The sequence below is a fragment of the Geospiza fortis genome, unplaced genomic scaffold, assembly GCF_000277835.1.
Source record: "Geospiza fortis unplaced genomic scaffold, GeoFor_1.0 scaffold181, whole genome shotgun sequence".
Classification (NCBI taxonomy): Eukaryota; Metazoa; Chordata; class Aves; order Passeriformes; family Thraupidae; genus Geospiza; species Geospiza fortis.
The window spans coordinates 1,316,998-1,343,453 of record NW_005054412.1 but is presented as its reverse complement, the minus strand read 5'-3'; the positions used below and the strand labels follow the sequence as shown (position 1 = coordinate 1,343,453).

General features: G+C 39.2%; 1 protein-coding gene across 1 annotated transcript in view; it reads right to left on the bottom strand.

Annotated features, from left to right (window-relative positions):
• Window positions 1–26,456, bottom strand: part of STARD13 (StAR related lipid transfer domain containing 13) — a 289,660-nt gene that overhangs the window by 234,701 nt on the left and 28,503 nt on the right. The window contains exon 2 of the mRNA XM_005426361.2: window positions 9,889–10,802. Within this exon, the coding sequence (XP_005426418.1) occupies window positions 9,889–10,644 (756 nt within the window). The 5' untranslated portion in view covers window positions 10,645–10,802. The remainder of the gene's footprint in view (window positions 1–9,888; window positions 10,803–26,456) is intronic.

Genomic DNA, 26,456 nt, shown 5'->3' with positions numbered 1-26,456 from the left:
ATACAAGTTGAAGTGTTCTGTTCTGTTGTTTTTTGGCAGGTTTAGCAGCTTTTTTTACATTTTAGTTTAAGTAAATCAGACCTCAGACTAATTGCCAAGGCTTTTGCTATGGTGAAAAGTCCTCATTATGTAAATACTGAAATGTCACTGTTATACTGCTTGAATAGAAACAATAAATAGTAACTGCAAACCTTACAGCAATTTATCTACCATATCACTAATTGCCTTGTCACAAAGATTGGATTAAAGCCAAACAAAGTTTCTCTGCACATACATTAGAAATGAGCTGTTAAATCTGTGATGCTAAAACATTACCTATTCTAGACTTGATCTTTGAAACATTGGATTGATAGTCTAAATGCCAAAGAGCTTAAGAATCCATAGAAAGCACACAAAGAGAGCCCAGTAAAACAATGCAAAAACCTGGTGAGATTTTACTGAAGTTAATTTCTGGAATAAAAAATATTTCAAATGCAGACATAGACTTCAATGCCCTTTCTGATTTATTTCAGGAGAACTCCAAGCTAATTCAGTGGAGATTTTCCTTCTCTGCACTGCAAAAGTCTTAGCTCTGAGATAATTCAAAACTGGGCGAGCGTTTTACAAGAGCATCAGTTTGTACAAAAGCTTGGATAGAAAGAACAATCTGTTTCCATTTTTATTACAATTTGTAATACTCCATAATTAGAGAGATTGTTAAGGAAAGGTTTGAGGCTTAGGACACTTTCCTATAGAAAGTAACCACAGAGGAATGCTGTAAAATGAAATCTCAGATCTGTCAACTCTCAATGAAGTTCAGGACATTTAAATTTTTTAATGTATCTCTAAATTGGGTTCAGTCATGGATCCCAGAGTTCACACAGATTTCTGGTTGTGTGGTAGCCTGTGATATGGCAGTACCAAAATGCACGTAGATCCCTTAGCAAGTCAGATCATACCAGTTGGGGTCCCATGGCCCTACCAAAGAAATATGTCTGTTACAATATCAAGCTAACATTACTTTATTAAAATTTCATGCCAAGAAGGACAGAGGGATCCTAGCTGGATCACTAGAGTCTGATTTTCATTAACTGGACATGTGTTACCTAGGAAGAATCAAAAGCTCCTAAATGCCTTATAGGAAGTGCTGCAATCTTCCAGTGGGACTTCTGTGTATGAAGAAATCTGTAACTCATTTTTCTTAATCCCTTTCAAGAACTTTTACATATTGCAAAATATACTTTGAGGGGTTGTTGATGCAGTAAAGTTTTGTTTCTTTCTGGTTTTTTTTTGTTTGTTTGGGTTTTTTTCTCCTCTGATGTACTGCAGTTCTATTGGCTGACTTGAAAGGCATACCAAATCCTCATTTGTCAGCCAAACTAGCTTTAAAATGCAACCCTTCCCTGGTCTCCTCATTTTTTGTGCAAGTTTCTGATCTCGAAAGTTCTACTTACTGCCCGTCCCAGAGTTTATCCAGTGTCTCCATCTGTTCCTTGAAGAAATATCTTAATTTCAATGATAAGCAGATTAACAGATTTCTACATGTTTCTTCTGGTTCCCTGCACCTAAGACTCAGTCTGTAATTCTCACAGGTGCCTCTTCCCATGCTCTGACAGAGGAATGTTGTTCATCACAGCCTTGACTTAGGTCATATTTCCTGTTGACTTTTTCTCTCCTTCTGTAGAGGTACATGAAATATTTGAATGGGCTCACATTGCACAGGTTCCAGATATTTTGAGATACTTTTCAAGAAGAATCTTGATAGATCTCTTTTATTTTATGGTCCCAGTGCAACCATAAGCACATAATCTTTTTTTATGTTTTCTGGCAAGACCAGTAGTAATATTGCTCTTTCCTGAGGTGGCCTTATGATTCTAAAATATTAAAATACACAACAAATAAAGTAGTCAATATTTGAAAAAAACCCCATAACTTGCAAGTAGTGAATATGTTCCCCCTTTAGTATAAAAGATCTGTTGTGCTAACTGTTTAGTCTTCTGAAGTTTACAGATAGATAAAACCAACAACAATAAATATAAACAATAGACAGTGCACTAATGCTCTTGAACACACTAAAGCAGGGGTTCCCAAAATGCTGTTTTGCAGGGTCTTTTAGTGTGTGTGCATGGGCTTTGGTGAGGCTGTGCAACAAAACTCATTGGCAGTTCAGTATCCTCTTGGAAGGACAGCTATAAAGTTCTACAGGTTAACTTGAACAGCCCAAGTGTTTCACATTGTGCAAGGTAACTCAGTAATGTCACCTTCTATAATATATATATTATATATATAATATATATGTATAACCTAATTCAACACCAAGTTGAAATCCACTTTATGAATTTTCTAAAGGAATTTGAAAGTCAAGATGAGTTGTCCTTTTGATGAACTATCTAATTTTCTTCATTAGTTTATCCAATTTTCTCAGACTCTCACTATGTCAGTAACTTATACTATATCCTACACATTTTTACAGTGATGGTATTCTGCAAACTGCAGAAGAATCAACTGCAATGCAGCCCTCTGATTTTTTTGAGCATTAGTCACTCCATCACATGGAGATTTTTTGTCACCTCTGCTTTTGATAAAGGACAGGTTGTGTCCCCTCACAGTACAACTTTTCCCCAGGAGGATTTTGGCAGAGCCCAAGCTGAAAGGGACTGCTCAGAATAGTCTGTGGGATGCCTTCTAAAAAAAAACAGAGTGCATCCTTTCTCCAACCTCAACCCTATAGCCACTGATGCCTGCCAAAGATGATCTTGTGATTTAAAATAAGTGTATCTGCTAATGGCAACTAGTGTATCTTTTCTAGGGCCATATACACTTCTATTTCTTAATTCTGTGTTAATCAACACTGAGAGATGCATGCTTATTAAAACAGGCAAGCAGCATGCAAGTATGCTGGAGAGATGAAGGGCAGTAATTCTGATAGCATCTACATGTTCTCTTACATAATTTCAATATACCAATTCTTTTCAGTATGATTTTTAAGCATATCCTTAAATTACTATTCTTCTTATAACTTTACTGTTATTTTCCAAAGTTCCTATAAATTCTCAGTAGAAACAGTCATGTAGCTAATGTCCACAACAAGCAGGACACAACAAATGCCACATTAGAATGGGAAATAGTTGCACTATTAGGAATACTGAGGTGACAGAAAAAAGTACTCAATGCAAAATGCTATATTCACCATTAGTCCTTCAAATTTGTGAAGCTAATAAAAAATCCTTTCATTAACTTAATAATTAAAGTCCCTAAGCCAGCATTTATCTGACTCTTAATAGTAAAGAGCTGATTGTGATTATTTATTGACTGACAATAATGCATCACTGCTAAAGCAATCAGGAGTTCTCCAACTCCTTTTCTGAGCAGGCAGGAAATAAGCATAAACACTGAAAAACCTTGCAAAGTTCAAGTCACCATGTCCTTATCTATCAGCTCTCAAGAAAATGCCACTGAAATACAGAAAGTACAAATCTTACAGATACACAAATGAAATTAGAATGTATAAAGCTTAGTGCATCACTCCTTTCTTAGACAAATAATTTCCCATTTTTCTCCCCTTGATTTCATAGCCTGTTCTCCCTGGGTATTGTTATTTCAGTGCTCAGCTCTCCTACCTGGGTAGATTTCCAATGTCTGCAGAAGATGACTGAAAGGAGATAATAACAACTGTATTATTCCTCATGAAGAAGTCATCACAAGTTTGCAACTATTCTCCTCCTCTAGCTTTGGAGTCTCAGTTTCGTAGGGTAAAATGAAGTCCAAACTTCCAAAGTATGGGAGGAATGAGAGTAGGAATTTGTACTCTACTCTAATGTGTTCCTCTCTAGTTTTCGCTCCTGTACAACTGAATTAGACAAGAAGGTACTATTGCAGGGCAATTTTCAGATAGCTTGAATTCCACCGAAGTTCCACTGCCTCATTAATGAAAACAGAACAGTACCTCTCAGAAAGTGCTTCAGAATGGCTAAGCAAGGCACTGAGCAGAGTGTAAGCCACCCAAGTACAAGGGTAAGAAGCTTACTTTGGCAGCTGTAAAGTACCTGATCACAGATGTATGCTTGACTGCTGCTCTATTTTGATCATTTAAATTGAATGATCTCAATGTAATCTGAATAAAGAAAATTCACAGGATCACAGAGTCATTAAGGTTGGAAGATACCTTCAAGATCATCTAGGCCAACCAGCAACCCAGCACCACCATAATCACCCCTAAACCATATTCCCAAGAGTCACATCCAGATGTCTCTTGAACACTCCCAGAGACAGTGACTCTGCTACCTCCCTGGGCATGTTATTCTAATGCTTAACCACTCTTCAGGTGGTTAAGCATTATTTTTATAACGTCTAATCTGATCCTCTCCTGGCACAACCTAGGGCCATTTTCTATTGTCCTTTCACTTGAGACATGTCAGAAGAGACTGACCCCCACCTCATTACACCCTCCTTCCAGGTGGTTGTAGACAGTGATGAAGTCTCCCCTGAACCTCCTTTTCTCCAGGCTAAATACCCCCAGCTCCATCAGTTGCTCCTCATCAGACTTGTGCTCCAGACCCTTCCACAGCTCCATTGTCCTCCTCTGGACACGCTCCAGCTCCTCAATGCTCTTTTTGTAATGAGGGGCCCAGAACTGAACACCAGATTTGAGGTGTGGTCTCACCAGTGCTGAATACAGGGGGACAATCACTGTCCTGGTCCTGCTGGCCACACTATTGCTGATCCAGGCCAGGATGCCACTGGCCTTCTTGGCCACCTGGGCACACTGCCAGGTCAGATTCATTGTCAAAGACTTAGAACTTTCTGATTCCTTTCTCATAGGGTATGATTACTTGATTAAAATATTTACAAGTCACACAGAAGGATACATATATTTTAAAGAATGATAATTGATTTTAAGGCCTCTGGCTTTTGAATAAATTATATGGGATTTATTTCCTCTTCTTGGGACTGCAGCAACTGACAGGAGAAGATTGACCAGTGTCATCTATCTGGATTTTTTTGTGGCCTTTGACACAGTCCCCCATGACATCTTTATCTCCAAACTGGAGTCAGAGGGATTTGAAGAGTGGACTGTTTGGTTGATAAGGAATTGGCTGGAAGGACACAGCCAGAGAATTGTGGTCAGTGGCTCTATGTCCAGGAGGAGGCCACTGACAAGTGCTGTCTCTCAGGGCTCTGTCTTGGGACATCTGCTCTTCAATATCTTCATCACTGACATTGACAATGGGATGGAGTGCGCCCTCAGTGAGTTTTCAGAGGACACAAAGCTGAGCAGTGCAGTTGACACAACAGAAGGACAGGATGCCATCCAGAGGGACCTGGGCAAACCTGAGAAGTGGGTCCAAAGAACCTCATGAAGTGGAACAAATCCAGGTGGAAAGGGCTGCACCTGTTGGGGCCATCCCAGACATGAGCACAGACTGGGAGAGGAACTCATTGAGAAGAGAAGAACTCGGGGTTTCTTGCAGAGGAAAAACAGGACATGAACCAGCAGTGAGTGCCCACAGCCCAGAAAGCCAACTGCATTCTGGGCTGAATCAAGCAGACAAGATGAGGGACAGATGCTATGAAAACTTCTATATTGCATTTCAGCAAATTATTCCAGCCTAAATCTTGCAATTATCAAACTTTTCATTTGGCAATGAGTAATGAGGATAAAATTTACCTAACTGTAGTGCAAGGATGGAACACGGGAATTAATGACAGTAAGTGAATAATCAGGGAAAGAAACTGATCATCCATTTTTTTTCCCCAGTAAATGACCGTTTTCTGAAATAATTTTCAGAGTTCAGTTGCCTTAGCTTCAAATGTCAAAAACAATGGAGCTTTCACAAACTTTCTTTATGACGCTACATTTTTCCTTGAAGATTTACTGATGGTGAAAGGTGATGGCACAGCTCCCCTCCTAGCACAATACAGAGCTGCACACAGAGGCTGTCTCTGACATTGTACTGGCCACTCCCATGCCTGTGCAGCCTCCTGCAAAAGTCTTTGAACTTACAGTCTGAAGGCCAAATACTGACAAAGATATTCATTGTGAAAGCTACCTTAATTACCTAAATTATCTGTTTCGGTCATCTTGTCTCTCCTGGGGAGTGGCATCTCACTCTTTGTTTGACCCAGCTGAACACGGTAACATTCAATGCAAATATTAGTCCATCATTATGGTGCTTTAAACAAACAAGCAGGTTTAGTTTAGATCTTCCTAAATGCGTTGAAAGAAGCATGGTGTAAATATGAGTGCAGACAGGGAGGCTGCAGAGGGGCTGCTGGAGCACCTAATGGTTACTCTAAGCAGTTCCTTTCCAGCACTTGGCTTTCCTGGCTCATCGCATTGTCTCTCAAGGGAGAGAGAAACAATAGAGGAAGCTGTGACAACTCTCTTAGGTGCCCTAAGTAATGTCAACAGCCACAGAAACCTTCTTGGCTGTTCTAGTTGCTAATATGGGCTGCCCAAAGAAACTATTTGAAATTGCCCCAGAAAGGATTTCAGTTTGCTGTCATGTTGGTAGGACTATGCTTGTCTCTTTGCAGCAGCCAACAATATTAGCAGGATTTGTATACAATCCCTGGGGTGAGAGAAGATCTATGACAATTCACACTGTCGAGGGTATGATTTCATAATACTTTCTAATTGCCTAATATCTGTCAAATACCTTCAATTATTTACTTCCCTGAAATGTTACTCCTGAAAGTAACACATATTGTTTTCAGGCTATGTAAGGATAGGATAAGTGTAGGGATGGAAAGTTGAATAGTAGCTCCTGGTTAAATGTGGTCTTCAGCTGTGTCCTGCTCAGTATAGTTTGAAGAAATGACAATCTAGAAAAATGTTATGTTTCAGAAGCTATTCTGAATAATTTATTGCCTCTGAACACAAAGCTGGCTGCACGCACAAACACCGTATCAAGTTTGATATGAAGACTTGAAGTTAAACAAGCAAGGAGAAATGGCTGAAGGTGCCACTCCAGAGCTGCAAAAGAACCTCTGGACAGAACTAACCAAATAATCATAAAATTATTTAGGTTGGACAGAACCTCTAAGGACATTTAGTCCAACCATTAGCCTAAGTGTTTGGGCAGAACTGTGTTGGGCAATAAATGTACTGCTCATTACAGACTCCTGACAAAGAAAAACAAATTGCCAAATTTAGATTTTATAAGAAGGCACAGGAAATATATGTGAAACTGCTGTAAGGCTGGAAACTCGGGGACCATGCTGAATTCATAAATTGAACAGAAGTACCATTTATCTTGTACCACTCAGAAGAGGCAGAAGCCTTTGGAAAAAGAAGAAAGAGCGTTTTTTAAAGGCCATCATTATATGAATTGTTTTCAGCAGTTTCTTCTACTTGACAGAGTTGGCAGCATACACAAGTTGAATTTTTTCCATCTTCCCTCTGCTTGTTTACTGCTCAGCGCACTTAAAGGTTTGTCTCTACTTATTAATTAGAATGAAACAAGAAGTTCAAGAGTTGTCACCTAAATGTGTGTAACAACTATTTAAGAGGAGACTGGGACACTGACTCTGCTTGTGGTGACTGCCTGCAAGGGCCAGCACTTCCATCTTGGAGAAGGTGGCAGCCTTTCTTCCTTTCTGGAACTCAAATAGGAGGTTTGCAGTCAGTGACAGGTGCATCTGGGTAGTAGTGCCCCTGCAGGATGGATCTTAAACACAGTTTCACTGGGAACTCCAGTAGCAAGTGTTTAGCCAGGATCTTGTGCAGGGTGCTCTGTATGATTGTCTGTATCTGTATGGCCAAAGTAATCTGTTATTATATGATTTTTAAGTTTAAGGTTTAGCAATACCGGTTGCCCGTGTCAGCATTTTTACCTCATGCTGTCTTTATTTATTTGATTTCTTTCCAGTAGAAAGACATTTCTCCCTAACACCATATCTAAACAATAGAAATAATTAACTTGACAGTGACGTATATTTACTTCAACCAGAGTCATGGGGAGAGATTTCAGTCTGCATAGTAATGTATGACTGCTGCTAAAATTTGAGAGACAAGACAATCTTAATATTTATTTTAATTTTTTTAATTCTTGGAGGCTTTCCTTGAATGATGCTACTTATTGACATAGAAAAAAATCAAAACCAGGACTGCAACATCGCATCCAGTTTTTGAAATGTTTTGACACATTTACTGAGATTTACTAGGTAATTTCACATGCTTGTCTGGCAATTTATAATCCATTATTTTGCACTACAAGCTGCATCCTTGAGTTTATTTTATGGCATAGACATAAAGTAAACTAAATGACAACATCTCCTGGTGTCTCTCTTTTATCTATGGGAATGACCTTCAGTAAAGAAAATCCAAAGGATGTTGTACATCCATTTTGAGATATATTATTTTCATTAATGTGAATGTTTCTGAGTAACTGAGGAAGTAAGACTTGGCTTAGGTTAGAAGAACAATGCAATTACTTAATAAACCATGTGTCATGAGAATCAGGGTCAGTACTGCATCAAAAGTCACACTGTTTGGGAACCATCTTTGGGCCTTGGTCTTCTAATATTATCTGCTGAGAAAAATTTCTAAAAATCTGGCTTATTTCTTTGTGTGCTGATGGCTTTTTGCAGTGATGTTGGGATATGTATGAAATACAGCACAAAACTTCCACTCACTTAAGGGCATAAATTGTCACCCCAAACTGGAGATAGATTAATACTAAAGGAGAGAAGCAATTAAGTATTGTATGCCATAGTTTCGATGTAAATATGGACATTATATTCCAAACTATAATCCTTTCATTTAATCAGAAATCAGTGAAACAACTCTGTGTTATAAGCACTTGAAGTAAAAAGACAACTGTAGGCAGAGTGAAATAAAACACACTGGGTAAAAGACTACAGGACTACAGCCTGGTTTTCAAGGCATGGAGCAGATTTACATGAAAAACTTTTAAAAGCTGGTGGAAGGAGAAGAGAGGACAGAAAGGAATGCCTGGCCTGCAGGTTAAGATCAATTTTTGCTGCAAGGTCAGGAACATTAGAATTCTAAGGATCTGATTTTGCCCACTATTTGGAGTCACTTCTTATTTTTGTACTAGAACTGAATTTCTCCAATGATAAATGTGTTTAGCTCCAGTCATTTGGTTTGTCACCAGCTGTGAGCAGGGGGAAACCATGCTTATTGTCCAGACTCATGACAGCTCAGCTGGGAGGCTTCTGTTCCTCCAGTTCCAATAAACAAAGTTAATTTACTCAATGTTTTTTTTCTGGAAAGTTTATATATAGTTGGATGATTTTTATTACCCAGGGTTTTTAATTGTGTCCTGAAAACTTACGTTTTCATTTTAGCCACTGGTCTATAGAATGTCACGATATATAACAGCACAGATTAAAAAAAAAACAGAAAAACCCAACCAACCAAAAATTATTATATACCACTCTTTAACTTGTCCTCTATATTGTTTTAATGAAACAATAATGCAGAAAACAGTTATTAAGTGGAAACAGTGCTGTGGGTTAGATGGCTCAGTGTTACAGTACCACCACACTAAAAGCCCGTTTTTCAGCATGAAGAAATATATTCTGCTCTGAGACTAAATGTGAGCTCTATCCCTTTGGAACAGTCCTCAGTGTGCTGTACATGGCATGATATATGATCTTGTAGGAATGTAGGAAATGGAGCCAATGTTCCCATTTAAATAAAAAAGAAACCAGAAAACCAAAGTTTGAAGTTCAGGCTAACAGAAGTGTGGTCAATCTGAAGTAAGATTTGTCTAGTGAAAAAAAACTAGTATACTTTTACTGTAGGTTTAGGTTCATAATTTTGTGATTCACAATAATTATCACCCTATAACAATTTACACAACTCCTTTTCCACCTGTAACCAACCCTAAATGACACCACTTATTTAAAACACACTTGAAACTAAAGAGTAGCTTGTATTACCTCCAGCTCCATGTGTTTTTCTTCTTTGTCATGGTCCTTCAATGCCTTTTCAGAATGATTATTGCAGTCTTCTAAATGACAGATGTGCTGATATTTAGTAAGTTCGTGTTTAGCTTGCTTTCTTTGGGAAACATTCCTTCTCTGAAGACCTTTGAAAAATGCCTCATACAGTGGCAGTTCTGTAAATGTGTCATGATCACCTCTGTTATCTGCTTCTTCCTCTTCAGAAGAAAAATCATCTGCTTCTCCTGCCTCGCAAATATGGAGTTTAGTGCCAGCTTCATGTGATAAAAATTCAGAATCGGAAAATGTGATAGCACATGGTTCGTGTTCTATGACTCTGATTTCATAATTTGCTTCTAGTTTCTTGTGTGAATTTTTTCCTGTGAGGACTGGCCATTCTGTGTGCATGGGAAGGTTTAAAGGATCTTCCTTTGACGTGTGCCTTGCAGAACAGGATAATTCTTCACAAAGGTGTTTTGTCTCAAAGGGCTGGTTGGTGGCGCTGGCAAGCCCTGCAGCCATGCCAAGTTGTAAGGATGTCTCATTGTGGTCCAATAAGGATGACACAGATGGCAAGCTCAGCTCAGGTTCCAGTAACAAATTCTGGAATTCATATGGACTTGTCTGATTTTCTGTCTTTCTTTGGTATTCATACTTGGCTTCCTTTGGAGTTCCCAGGCACTTTGCAGATATAAGATAAGGTGAGCCCTCTTCTTCTTCATAGATGTTATTTTCCATTCCAATGGGTTTCATCCATCAGAGATCAAAATTACTTCATTCTTGCTTTTCTTAAGAAACATATATCTGCATATGTAGCCAGGAGATATATTCTTAGTTTTCCAAAACCATGATCACACAGTCATTATTAATGCTTGGAATCTCATGGAAAAACCTCTGAATCCTTTCAGCTTCTGAAAAAAAGAAAATTAATGACTACATGCTTGCAATAGAGCACACCAGCAAAAGTAACCCTGAAACTTGAAATGTCCATATCAAATTTACTTCAGATTTACTTGTGCCTCTTCAAAAATATTTCATGTATGCTGATTAAATGAACTTAAAGCATGAGAATTTTGACTTGCTTTGCTTATAGACTAGGAAAGAAATGGCAAATACAGAAATGTTTTTTAATTAATGACTCTAAGTTGATTATTGACACAACAGTTCAGAATAATTTGAAGTGATGTTAGACATATGCTTGTTATATAAACATGCCTCTCTGTTCACTGTGTTTTCATTGTCTGTTAAATCACTGACAACTTTTAGACTGCTCTGATAAAGCTACTAAAATGCCATAGGGAAGACTAAGGGACAAAACACATGGAAATGTCACAGGGAAAACACAGAAAAGAAGATATCAGTACAGGTGTGACTTTCTCGGTCTCAAATTCAGTGAATTGCCAGTGCAGTGCAGCACCTGCCCATTTCCAAGAGATTTGAAAAGGAAAAGGAGGAGGCTAAAAATAACAGAGAGCTTCAGTACTACATGAGAGTTGGCCTTGTCTGCTTTAAAAGTCTTAACGCCCGTGCTCACACCTAGGCAGGGCACCTCCAATGCTCTGGGAGAAGGGAGCAGCTGAAGAACTGATCTCACATCACTGAGTAGCTTCTGTTCACCCATGCATGTCATTTACTTCTTGTGACAGATTGAATATTGGTAGTACTTATTTTAATGATTGTTTCAGTACTCCATCTGTGAGAGAGCAAAGCAGAACAGAAGCTTTTCAAAATAAAAAGAGAAGCTTAAGCCTTTGATATAAGTGGCAAACCTGTCAGTGATGAGGAAGATGTGTCAGAAGGCAGCACTGTGACTGTCAAAGTGGGAAACAAGCAAAGTAAGATGCTGGCATGTGATGTGCCTATCACTGCATGTGCCATAAACTGAGCAATGCACACCAAGCTAGGCATATTTTAGTGCTGGTTAGTGCATATTTTACTGTTACAGGCATGCCTTTGGTAATAGAAAGCATACTGTAACACATCCAGAAAATTTGGATTTATTGCATTACCTTTGTCATTTGAACTGCAGCTGTAATAGATGTGACCATGCAGCTACACACTGTTTATGCAGACCTCCTCTCAGCTATTGATAGCTATTTAAACATCAGACATTATTGTAAACTGTCTAACCTCCCGCTGGAGCCAGTGAAGAGAGAAAAATGCTTCCAGAAGGTAAATGCTTTCACTTATCTTGTTTACCTATTTTGATGTGGGAGAAGTCTCCATCCTGGCTAATACAAAACTATAGAGGATGTCTAGACAAAAAGCTTACACCAATCATCCAGGCTTTAGAGGGATGAATAATGCCAAGATGAATTCCAGCCTATAGCTGTGGTACACAATAATAATAGATTACACTATCTATGCATGAATGAGAGACCTACTTCTGAAGGCCTCGTTTTCTCAGGTGCCTCAGGTTAGTCATCTACACAGAATTGACTTCACTTCCAGAAAGGGGAGAACTAGTTGAGCAAAATGTCTTCGAAAAAGAAAACACATTCCCACATTATATGGAATGATTAGAATAATCAACTTTTTTGCACAATATCTTGTATGCTGTGGGCACAGTGGAAAGGCCTCTTGCCATTTCAGGTGATTATTATCTATGCTTCACTATGAGCCATCACCTTTGCTTCTGAGTCCCTGACAGCCAGCAGCCACACAAAGCCAGCTATAAGCCAAAAAGTTCTGCCTACTCTAGCAGACTGCCCAAAGGGCAGAAAAGGAGCTTTGGCCCGGCTGCCCGCATCAGGTGAGAGGGTGGGATGTGTTCACCAGCCATTGCTGCTGGTGGCTGTCCTGTTTTTCAGCTGATGGTAGTACCAAAAGTAGCAGTGCTCAGGTCTCCAGGTCCCCTCCAGAGACTCTCTTTCACAGTCTTCACCCCTTCCTATTGCCCTCTTTCTTCCCATCCTTGGCCCATTTCCTGGACCCTCTTTAGTTCTGGTAAGGCTGCCAAGCAGGATCTGCTGTGATGACATCTGCAGAAATACACCTCTGTGATCATAGTAACATCTTTGCTTTAATAAGCCAAACATTTAGGAAAAAATGCTCCAGAAGCAGTTACTCCAGAAACTCACAGGATCACAGAATGGGTTGGGTTGGAGAGGACCAAAGGGGGTTATCTGGTCCAACCTCCCTGCACAAGCAGGACCATCCTGAAGCACATGGCACAGGATTGTGTCCAGACACTTGTTGAATATCAACAGTGAGGGAGAGATTCCACAACCTCCCTGTTTCCTCCCTGGCAATCTATTCTAGTCACAGAGACTAGAACAATAGAGAATAATAAAGAAGTTATTGCACAATAAAGAAGTTCTACCTCATATTTAGGTGGAACTTTCTGTGTATCAGTTTCTGCCTTGTACATCAAATTCTACAGCAGGCATGCCCAGGATAAGTGAATTATGTATTTTTTATTTCTAGTACTTTAGGACGATGCTTTAGACTCCCGAACATGAATTATCATCCAAAATAATATATTTTTCATTATCTCTCCATATAACTCCATATTACTAGCATTTTAAATCAATACCCAACTTCTTTTAAAACTTTGCTAAGTTATTTCTCTCAAATGAGTTTTGGTTTTTACAGGATATGATGTAAAGCTGTAATTTTACAGTTTAATTGCAAAAATCCCGAAAAAGTTTTTTCTGTTTTCTGGATTTGCTATTCTGTTGTACTCTTCATTTTTCCTGGGATGAGACTGGAACAAATCAAGTATGCAAAAGCAGGCTGGTTTTGTGCAAGTATGGCAAGAAATCTCTGAGGAGGAAGTGGTGAGAAGAATGTCAATTTACCCTTGTTCATCCTGTGCAACATTGTCTTTTTATCTTTAATGTATAATATTAAATTCCATATTTATAAAGAGTGACACATAGACATTTCTAGCTCCTAAAAATGGAGCAATCTTGGCAAAGCAGAGAATTTAGAAATCCTACCCATAGCAAAATTTGTAACTCAGAGTGCTCTGAACATTCAGAGCTAAATCTGTACATGTCACAAAAGGCCTCTAAGACAGTCCTGCAAAAGAATGTAATTCTCACCACAATGATGAATGTATGCACATACAATTTCTGAAAACCAGTAATCTTTCTGGAAAAGGTCTTCAAGGCTTTATAAATAGGGAGATTACTTTTGTATGCATATGTAATTCTAAATATATACTGTAGCATTAGCTCTACTGGTTGAAGCTAGTGTAGATAAGGATGTGGAATAATGAAAGTATATGTAGGTTTTTCAACTAAAAAGATAATTCAGAGGTAACTGTCCAACCAGAACTGAGTCCAAGAAGCATTAGTAAGAGCAAAAACATTTTAAAGCAAAACACAGGATTTTAATTTTTGTTTTTGCTAAATGTGAAATGCATATCTGAGTGTAGCAACTTCAGCTGTTCACACACGTGAGTTAAAAACTTACAAATAGAATGTCATTTATTAATGAGAACTCCTTACAAATCAGCAGTAAATTAATACAGATTTTTGCTATAGCTAGTGGCATGCCATGGAAGGGAAGTTCTCATATGGTCTGGCACATGCAAGTGTGTATGCGAAGCCTCATAGATCAGCTTCTGTGTATCATGCTCTACTGGCTTGACTGCCCTTTGCCTGAAATCAAATTATTATGATTTATTTCATAGCGTTACTCCAACAGCAAGTCACCTAAAACAGCTTTTCAAACATGGCTTAAATTAGTGCATTTCAATACCCATTATGTATTTTGGCGCTACAGAGCATGTGAATATATGTAACTTTTTCAATTTAAATTCAATTTAAATCTAAACTGACATAGTAAACCAGCAAATCAAGTCCTAATCTTGGCTGGAACAATATACCACTCATCTAAAATAAAAAGTTTCTACCTCTCAGGCCCTAGTGCATTTTTTTCCATTCACAATGACTTTGCTTAGTATTTTCTATTGACTTATACAATATTCCCCTGAAAAACTCAGCAAACAAGGCAAGACAATGTGAGACACATAGACTAAGAGAAAATGACAAGATTAGGATTTTTTCTTGATGATTATTTTACCTGTTTTGCAAGGTAACCCCATATTTTTCAATTCAGTTAATTTCCATAAGCGTAACAACAGGAACTGCGTGAGTAGCCAAAAGATCCTCCAAGCATTGGGGCAGAAGAGAAAAAGAAGTGAGCAGATCCTTAACAAAAGACATTTCAGCTTCCTCGCTGCACAAGTACTCTGTCAACAGAAGTATGTGTGAGAATCCCTGGGGCGAAAACAGCCTTCTGCAGGCATTGGCCGAATTATTCACAGAAAAAGACAGAAAAAAAAGAGAGGGGAAGGAAAAAAATAAAAAGAGAGAGTAAAAGCATGCTTCATAGGATCACCAGGCACTTCTAAAAATACAGCATGACCTCATTCTTCACATTATGCCAGATCTTAACATCGTGCTTTGCTTTATCACCTGGAGCACCTGGAGTCAGGTTCCCACTGCTCAAGTTTGGATGCTGTCAGATTTTGAAAAGGTAGGCAGTAAAATGCCTTTTGATGTAGTATAAAGCCAGTGTAAAGCAGTACCAAAATTAGCTTCCATGTCACTTGCAAATTTTAATGATTTTTTGCCTATGTTTCGTCAAGACCTACATTTGCTGCCAAAGCTTTACAAGTTTTTCCTTTTATATATGCTAATAGAATCATAGCTTGCAGACAGGCTTCTGCATATGCTGCAAAATGTAGTTGTAGTGCAAGTTACTGGACACGTGAGCCTCTGAGTGTGATTATAAATCCGTTATTTGCAAATCTAACCTGGAAAGGAGAAGGATGTATTGTCACTGGAGTTATAGTTAAATTTTGGAAATGTTTCTCTATATTGCTTTTAAACAGAGCAAAAAGCAAAAATGAAAATACTGCAATACCTTTCTACTCATGTAATGGATGTATTCATGTACTCAGGCTTGTATCTATAGATTACATTTTTCACCTTGAGATATCCTTGAGGCACAGATACTTGTGTATCTTGGCACAGATGCTGCCACATCTACTTCCATCCTGACTCATTTCAGCTGGTGAAGGAGGTGGCACTGAGATGCTGGTATCTCTTATACCTCATGCTCCTGATTGCCTTCACTGAAGTTAAGCAGTATTTTATTCAGCAAAAAATTTGGCATAGTTATGAATGAGTCAGTCAGCAAATGAAGTGACATCTTGAGGCAACCATTTTTCAGTAATTACTTTATGTGACAGTTTGGTGAGGGTTGTGTCAATTCAGAAGTGCTCATTATCCCAGGACAGCTGTACTACCAGGTCTGTCTACTACCAGCTTTGCCATCACTGCCTCCACCTCCGCTCTGTCAGAAGTTCATTCTCATTGCCAAGGAAAGTAAAATATCTTCTCAAATGCAATAAACTAAAATAATAAAGAGACACTTTGTTAATTTAATAGTGCTTACATTTATGTTTGTCTTAGGTGCAACTGTTGGTGGCAGATGTGCTGTTTTCCAAGCGGCCTCTTAACAAACACAGCAATGTCAGCAATTTATTTACAGCTGGACCTACTTGCAGTGTATAGGAGGAAAGATTGCTATGAGGAGTTGTTGACACACTTTGTGCTATTAGCTGAGCCTGCGGCTGAGTTTAACCCAGCCCAGGCACTAGCATCCTGCCAGTATGCTGACTCAATTGTATTTCTGCCTAAACCAGCATTTCCAAAGGCACTGTCATTGACACCTTACAGCACATGGTGATTCCAAATAAAGTGAGAAAATACCCTCTGCAATACAACTGTTGCCCTTTCTAAGTGCTTAGATCCACTGGCAGTGTTTAATTCTAGTTAGTCTAAATAAAGTGGGCCTTGATTTTGCAAACCTTTCTGCTCTATGCAGCCCATGAACAGCATGGTTACAATCCTGAGCAAAACCAAATGGATGAAATGTGTGAGCAGCAGTACGGTGTCTTCAAAGAGTAAGACCTGTCTTTCCTTCTGCCAATAGGCACCTTTTGCCACTGCATTCAATGTGTTGCTTTGGAATTCCCTGTTCTGCCTCATGTACCTTGTCTTACAACTATGAAATGTACCATCAATCTCCTGATGAGATATTGGCCAGAGGTTGTGGGCCTACATGCTTTTAGAAGGCAATTTTGATTGATTTAAGATTACACTGTGAATTGCTTGAGAGATTAAACCTTATGTAAAGATATTGCCTTAGAATACTTTGGCTTTGTTTTTATATGGGCAGTGCGATCAATGTGGAACAGGAAGAATGGCCAGCCATAAATGGACACTGTTTATAAACACAAGCTCCAAATGAACCAACACCTGATAAATGTTTTTAAAATAACACTGGATATACCACATATGAAAAAAAAAAATATGTCTGTGTCCCAGGTTTTTATCTAAGCTGCCAGACCGCACCAAAGTCAGGAAACATCCTTTCTGCAAGCAAAGACACACAGGCATGAGCTGCTTCTCCTTCCTGTTCCTTCAGCTTTTCAAGTGAATTCCACCATGTGTGTTCATGGGATGCTCAATGGACTGTTTGGAAATTAATCTTCATTTTGCACAAGTGGAAAGAAGCTGGAAGGGCCAATTTTCTTTTTTCATACTGGAAGATGTCAATGATAACATTTAGTTACATGACACAGTTCTATTAGTATCTTTTTTTTAAGCTCCTGAAAGAGAAATTATGTAAGACAACCACTTCTCATTCTACAAGTTAGATAAATAAAAAGCAGCTTGTTTTTTTGTTTTTTTTTTTGTTTGTTTGTTTAGCTCTTCTCTATTCAAAATTGTTTATCAACAAAAAATTATCTTTCTCAGACTGCAAGTGTCTTCTAAAATTGTACACATCCTTCTGAGAAATCTCTGCTGACCCCGTGACTAGCAGGCAAAAGAGGTCATTTTGGCAATTCACAGGGTCAGGAACTGGTATGGTCTGGTTTTGTATGACTCCTTAAAATGAAAGAAATTAAGTTCTTTAAATTTATTTCCCTTTTTGAAAAAGAAAAACATATCACTGTCTTTGGAGCTTTCATGAGAAAGTATCAGTTCATATTAATTTCAGTTTTAATCATTATTATCCACAATCTGCATATAAGGAATTGGACACTTGCATCTGCTATGACCACACAGCCAGCAGAAGAGTTGTAAGCTAGAATCAAAATTTCTCTATCACTAAAGCATTGTCTTAATCACTTTGCATCTTCCATCTGTAAATAATGTTTTATTTACTAATTGTCATGATTGAATTTACACAAAGAACATAAGAGACTGAGGCTTCATCAGGCATCATGACTGAAGATCAGTACTTGTTTTAATAGGATGAACTCTTCTTGCTAATACTGTTTATGGAAGAGAGATGCATTGCATTAGAAATATGTATCCTTTTACCCCTGAACTGAGTTCTCTTAAACAGGGATAAAAAGATAATCTTAAGTAACCCCCTATACCTCTCCAAGCTTCTGATTTTCCAATAATCTATTAAATTTCCCCCAACAGCTGCAACACCCTTCAGTGGCTCTTAAATGCAGTGCTTCTGCTTCAGGCTTCCTTTACACCCACAAGTTCAATTTCAAGTTCTGCTCCTGATCTTCAAAGTAGTCTTGAAGCCTTGACTCTTGCTTCAGCATCCTCTGTCCTTGCCAACGTGGCCATGGCCAACGCAGGGGCAAAAGCCTGGTGCAGGGGAAGAGATGCCCCAGCAGCCACCAGGAGCTACTGCACTCATTCCAGGAGAAACCACATAAAAATATGTCTCTCTTGCTGCTTTCTGAGCGAAGTACAGAGAGAAAAATAACTCACAGGACGACAGTGGTGTTTGACATAAGAACGGCCTCAGCTGCTCTGAAACCAGCTGGTCTATCAAGTGGGAAGCAGCCAGACCCTCGCCGCTTCTGAACCCCACCCAAGTACATTAATCCTGATCACAAGACCTGATTGTTTCTGATACCTAAGCCAGCTGGCCGAATATCTGAAGGAAACCAGGAAACCAGGTAAATTCAGCTGCCTAAACATAGGCTTCTAATGCCCTTTGAGACATCCTAAACTAACCCACTTGGCCTCCAGCTGGCAGCTCAGAGAGGTGCAAATCTCCAACTCCTCTGACATACCTGCTGCATGGATGTCATAGGACAGCAGGGCATCTCAGGGGCACTGCTTGGCACCTGCAGGTAGGCACTTGTTTAGGCAGATGAATTGCACTTTTAGATTCCTCAGTAGGCTATTCAAAGAATTTAACTTCAGGCGCCTAATTTTGATGACTAAACTAGGTTTCTTAGTTAAGAGATTTAATCTCTCCTTTCCCTATACAAAAAGCCTGCATTCTTAATGTATGCACTTCAATTCAGCTGGCACTAGTGCTGTATTGCTTCCAAAAAAAAAGTGTGCGTTAGTCTTGTGATTGAGCAAAGAAGCTGCTGTAGGTAGCCAAATTGATAAAAATTGCCAGCAGCTCCCTGCTGCTTAAGGACCTGTTTCTGTGCTGCAGTTCGTTATTAGGGAAACTTTCAAGGCTAGATCAGAACATACTCAGAAAACAAACAAGAACAAGTGCTTTAGTGCCAGGTTTGTGGCACTTCAGCTCCCCAGGTTTGCACTCCTATCAGTCTTATAAAGTTTCTGCAGTGTTTTGGCAACATGCTACATTTCTCAGTTGAAATATGCTGCTTAATGCAAGACTAGTAAACAGCTTGAATAGGCAGGGCTTTGATTTATGAACTGCATCAATATGGTAATGAGCACATTGGCTGGGCAATTAGTTTTAAATTGTATAGGCTCACACCAGCTCTTGTTATTATGAGTACAAAGGTTTGTCAGAGTACTTCTGAGTTCAGTATTTCAGAATCCTCTGGTGTCTTTATGCCTATTAGACCAGAACTGAAGCAAATTAAAGCCTCTGCTACACCTTCTGAATCTAATACCACTAAACCATGTGTATGAAAATATCAGCAGCGAATAGATTAAATAGATGCATCCATTTAAAATGCTACTTTGCATGCTTTTTTTTCCCCAGTCCAAGATGGGCTTTGATCTCCAGCAATGTCTTTATCACCCTCTCTAATCAGTGTCTGTAATGAATGCTAAAGAAATGGTGACCCTGCAATAAATGTCAACTACTACAAAGGCCGTGCTGCAGGGCAGCCTGTCCTCTCAAGACCTGCTGGGTCCATGAGATATAAATGGGCAGCAAGGGAAGACTGTGTCAGCTGCAATGAAGATCAGTTATTTCAGAGGGAACAAAAGTTATTTTAGAGGAACCTCCTGTGGTCCCTATCTCTATGTGCAGAAAGGGCAAAATGAATCTCACTCAGTTTTCGTCAAGCAACACTTTTTGATATAAGGACTCCTCCTTCAAAACCAACCTATTTTTGATGGATAACCCATGCATTTTTGTTTAATCAAAAAACCAAAACAAAAAAAAATATTTATGTTGGCAGATATTTACTCCTTTTGATTAATTTTCAAAGCTTTCAGAAGAAATAAGTGTTTGAGCATGAAGTGCTCAGATGAATACTTCAATATTTTCAGCCTTTCTATCTCTTGCCCTCCGTGTGATTTTTAAAATTATATTGTTAAGTATTCAGTTAATTTGACAGAATCCTATAGTTCTTTCAAATTCTTCTGTTTGGGGGGTAAGCTTTGTTTTGTATTTTTTTTCCTGAATAAACCAGGCAAAGGCAAATCATCCAGCAATACTTTATGATAGCTGCTTTAGAGATGTTCAAATTTTTATTTAGGTACAAAAGGAAGTGTTTCTTAAGCCAAGGTCCATATTTGAGGCCTGAGTAGCTATTTTGAACAAATTCCCTCTTTGCCTTTTAGATTATTTCTTCTCCTGTTATTTGAGATCTTCCAATAATTAGTTACAGTCATCTGTTTTTCAGTCTCAGTTCTTTAATTCTGAATTTCTATTTAGGCTGATTTCTTGTTTTGCTTGCTAAATTATAGAGATTTGTTACCATGAATCAGATGTTCTTTCCCCATAGAATGGGTTACATTTTTATCAAATAACAGCTCTCCTTTTTGGATAGACTCAAACATTTCAAGTGGTTTGACAAATATAGTCTAAAAATATCTAAACTAGCTCTAAGCCTACTAGCCTAGGTCTCACAAATAATGAAGCAGTGGAGCTGAGGCACACTGCTGTGATACACCTTTTTTTGGGGTATCCAAAGAGTAACTCAGGTCTTTACATGATACCTGCAATAACTGTATGCCAAGTTCAGAGGTCATCTTTGAAGCTATTCCCTGGAGCCTTCATAAGTTTGGTTTCTTATGCTCTTTTTTGAGACTTCCTCAGATTTTCTCCACCTGTGACATCTTTCCTCTATGCAGACTGCCTGGGATATTTCCACATGATGTTATGGAACAAAGTGGCAAATAAGCACCCACCATGAAAAATTATGCAATCCACTAGTGAATGCTCCTAGAAATTTTGAAGGGTCTGCAACACCTGAAGTTTAGTCCAGAAATAAAGAGCTGGAATTTTTTTTCAAAAAAAAAAAAAAAATTGATTTGGAGTAGAAAAAAATACCTGAAACACTTTATATACAGTCTAAGAGCTATATAAAGCAAAAGTCCAAGATAATTATTTCTTAACTTTTTCTGGTTTTTCTTTCCTATATAAGGCATTTATTTCCAACGATTAAAAATAAAAACAAAAGATAAGTAGAAATCTTAATCAAATGGGATGACAATTTCTCGGCAGGATGAGGCTCACACAAATGTGAAATTCATTTAATCTGATTTCCATGGAAACGTGGAATTGTTGCAAATTCTGAGTCCCTTAAACAAGCAGAATGGTTATGGCCAGGTTCCACACAGCATGCAAGTGTTAAATCAAATGATCAACAGCCTCCCCTGGCCAGGCAAGAGCCTCTGCAATTTAATTCAAATAAATGAATCTCTGACAGAGATGGTGTGTTTCACCTTAATTTTTATGAGTACAAAATTTTGTCTTAATGTAAGAGAGATTTTCCTTCCTTCAGAATACTGTAAATCATTAATTCAGATATCAGATAGAAGCAAAATGAGTCTTTTTTTCCCTTTGTGACAAGAAAAAAGACTAGTTGCTTTGACTGAGTTTTAGAAGTGCCACAAATTCAGTTTCAATCTTCTTTCATTAAAAATTTTGATGTGTTCATCTGTGCACATTGCATGTACTTTTACAGAGACCCTCTTACTACTGAGGATGCCTGTGCCATCTTAGTGGGAGCTGAAGAGTTGAAGATCAGTTTTTCATGAGGCTCAGACACTAAATCATAGCAGTCTAAAGTGTTAGCGTATATTTGTAATGCTAGAAATAATCTTATTTTAACACTGAGGAATAACCACCATACTGGTAATATTTAGTTTAAATATATAAAAATAAGTAAATATTTGATGGTTTACTACCTCTCTGCTCAACAAAAAGGTAGAACAAATGCTCAAAGTTTAAGCACTCAGTGCCTTCCTAACCCTATGCTCCAAACAGCTTAAAGCTAAAGATTTGATGTTTTTATCACTAAATATATAAGGAGGCTTGATCTTCAAAAAGCTACAGGCCTTTCCTTTTGTAAAATCTGAACCACTTCTAAAGTGTGTTTCTCCAAAGGGAAAATGTGTCTGGCAGTAAACACTCTGATTTCAAAACTTCAAGCTCTCTCTGGCTTTTTTAAAAATATGTCTTCATCCCCACTGTTTTCAAAAGAAGCTTAAAAATGGTAAAAGACTATAACTCATGCAACTTTGGCTCCCCAAGCCAAAGTGATGACAGGGCAAAGCAGCTGTATGAAATACAGACTTCCCTGCACACGTCATCCAGGCATAAATTGCAAACAACCCACAGCAGGCAGAGTGGCCATGACAAGGGACCAGCAATGGCACTGCCTCTGGCCACCCACACCAGGGCACTTACTGCTGACAGGTTTTCCACTGCCACCTCTCTCCCTGTTAAAACTGCAGTAAATGAACAGTTTTTATGCTTTTTGCTGCTGGGGAAACAAGGAATCGTTCTTGTTCATCTTTCATCACCAGAAGTTATGTGAACACGTGGCAGTGCCTGCAGCCACAAAGGCACCATGGATTATTAACCACAGGGCTGCATTGCTTTAGTCAAGCCACACTTTGGAAGATGATGCCCAAAAGCAGTGAAAAGCAGAGTTACTTTTGGTCTTTTCTGGGGAAAAACAGAGCCCTATGTAGAAACAACGCAAGGATGCACAGTAAGGAGAAAATTAGCTGTGCCACTTCCCAAAAAATATGTCCTCAAGGCTTCAACAAGCCCTGGAAGAACCATGCTCTGAGCTCAATAAATAGGATGCATGATAGCAAATAAATGGACAAATGAAGATTTGTAATAATTTAAAATTTCAGTTGCTCCAGCAGACAAAAATTAACTACCTTGATCAGAGTCAGATTGTGTATAAATATAGAGAAAATTATAACACCACTCTAAAATCGCTTATATTCACAGCTTAACATACTTATTAACCTTTTCCCATTGCATTTCAGCATATTGATATTCTTAAAACATAACGTCTCATATGCTAATGGAATATTTGCACATATGCAAATACTCGGGCAAGAACTCTGCTTATAAGACAACCTGGGCTGTACTCCCCATGTGTTTGCTATAATGCACTACTGTCATCCCTTTAAATCATTGGGAAGGCTGTCGTGATTTTATATTCCTGGGAGTGTCCATTGCAGTGAGAGATTGACAAGTACCAGACTGAGAGCTGCTTGACAGACCTTCACCTTTCTCTTGCATTACTGCATGGATTTTAACAACTTGTCCCTACCATTCTGTAGCCTGGGAATCCCTGCTGCACCCTGCCCACGACACAGGCAGCCAAGGATGTGGCAATACAGGAAAGGCAATGGTGAAACAAGACACGGCAATCTTTGACTGCTTCTCTGTGAGTTATTTACATCTAATTGTGCAATTTTGCGAAAGGTTCAGTTTCCCTTTAATTTGGCTGCAGTACCAACCTGGCACCATCACATTTTTAGTAAATTCTTGTCATAGATGACCTTCAGCTAAGTAAAGAAATGTTAGTTTGCATAAACAATTCCAAAGATATTTGAAAGTACCCTAAATAAACACCATACCTGTGAGGGTACAGACAAGCAGAAGGTTTTATGAGCTTCTACCTGAAATACTGTTGAGTTTCCTCAGAGCAAGATGCAGAGTGCCATTGAGTTTACCTGCCATGTGTTTGCTGCTACAAAGCCTCCTTACCCCACCCCATTTCCCTGCGCAGTGTAGATATATGGGAAAACAGCAGTGTCCACCATTCGTTGGCATTCTTCAGGCTGAAGACATTGTCAATACTGTGTGTGTCCAAAATAACTCTTTCAGTTATGAACTTCAACCTATGCAAGCAAGATAAAATACTGGGATACTAACTTCCAGAGTTTGTTTTGGGAGAGCTTTTATGTAATAGTGTCAGTGAGATAGTGTATATGAAAGCAATTCTTCAGAGACAGTTTAAATGCTACTGCAGAAATGCCTACCAGACTGTGAAAGGTCTATTTTAAGAGATATTAAGAAGACAACAAGGAAGGTTCCCTCAAGCATGTGTACTCTGTTCATACATGGTGGTGACAATTAATGTAAATGCTCTTTATCGAACACCATTTTGCCTCAAATTAACATTTGAGTGGCAAGATTTCAGTTTACTCTGATAGGTAATTAAAGAAATAAAATTATACTAATTTCAAGATTTTTGAATTCTCTGTTTCCCCTTGATACAAGAAAACTTGATAGCTTTATTTTGCACAACATTTTTCATATGGGGGTGTGCCTCACTAAATGCATATTTGAGGAGCTTATGACAAACAGGAGTACTCAAGTGAAGATAAGTAGTCACATGTGTGTGTGCCTGTTGTTATGAATTCAGCAATGCTGAGTGCCTCTCACTCTGTAACAGCTGGTATGAGACTCAGGAATTTCAAAACACTAGGTGCTTCTACATTTCATCAGAAACAGTGACTAAATTAAATACCTTCAATTTTTTTTCCCTCTCCCAAAAGATATGTGACAAATACACTGCCACAGAAGTGCAGAGGAGCTTAGAAGTGTGTCTGGCCTGCAGAACTGGCTGGGACAGCAGAGGTAAACTGACCACTAATGATGCAAAGAAACTCCTTCAGCTTTCCTTTGTCATATTTATGTCAAACATGGTGCTCCTAATGCTTCCCTTCTCTTGGTGGATGCTGTGCAGTGAGTGATACTTTGCAAGGAGGAACAGGACTCTCTGTGTAGCATTGGCTGGGCAGGCAGGAGGAGCCCATGGCCCAAAACCTCCCACCACCTCTAGAAACAGCTCTCAGGGCAGCCCAGAGCCAGGCAGGAGGTAGCTCAGGCACAGCTGCCTTCAGCAGGCCAAGCTGCTCAACTCTGGATGTTCCTGGATCATGGATTTGTAAACTTGCTGAACATGAACAGCATCAGTTATCAGGCATCTCTGTCTTGACTTGCAAAGCGAGCAAAAAGTCTAAAGGAAGGGACCCAAGGACAGAATTGTCTAGTCCAGAGAAAGAGGGGCTTGGGAATCGCTCACATGGATTGAGACAAAGGCTTCCTTTCAGAGAAAGTTGGAAATGCCTTAGATTTAGGGTAAAGGTTGATATTTTTGAGCTGTATGTTACTTTAAGTGATCTGGCACTGGTCAGGTAATGAGTGAGCTCCTGCTCTACCGTTACATATGGAGCCATAACTCAGCCCATCTTAGAAAGACTATGGGCCTCAGTGGCACCAATAAACTTCAAAAAATAGGTAAGTGGGAGAAGGAGCAGGGTCTGGGACTCCCCCTGTCCAGGGAGATTCTTCTCACAACAGGCCAAAGACCCCAGTACCTCCTTGCTCACTAGGTTCAGCCCTGTAAATGTCATCTCCCTTTCAGAGTAGTGTTTGTTGCTGGCAGGAGGATTTTGCCATGCCAGAGGATGTTGAAATCTGGTGGCTGACAGACTTTCCTGAAAAGTGTGAGCAGTGTTTTAGACAGTGGGTCTAGAAAGCAAATATTCCAACTCCTGGGCAATGAGAAGCCTCTTCTGCTGCTGCCTTTTGATCATAATTTCTTCTGAGCTCATGAATGTCAATAGGCAGAAGATCTGCTCCAGGAAAGAAGGTCCAGCTTTACTCACAGCCTGGGCTGCTCTCAGCACAGGTCTCTGGATGGGATGGGGGCACATGGGCCAAAGGTCTGGGAGCCACTGGCCCCAAGCTTTTGCACTCCCCAGGCCCCAGTGTCCCTGCCAGGCAAGGAGCAGGTCTGCTTTCACATGCAAACCAGGATGGAAGCCAGTGAACAGGCAGCATTGATGAACCCAGCATCAAAAGCAAGGGCATGTAGGAGCTGAGTTAATTGCTGCTTAAAGCACTTGAAGCACAAATTCAGAAATTAAGATCTGATGCAAAGATGACTCAGAACCAACACACGGGGTTTAGCTGGCATGCATAGGGATTTTCCCTCTTAAAAGGAGCTACACATTTGTTAGTGCCAGAGAGCTTTTAGAACAGGAGAGTTGCTTTAGCCCCAAAACAGTGTTTTCTAACATTGCCCTCTCTCCCAATAAGGGAACACCAAAGCTGACTCAGAGAACTCTGAGCTGAGACTCTGC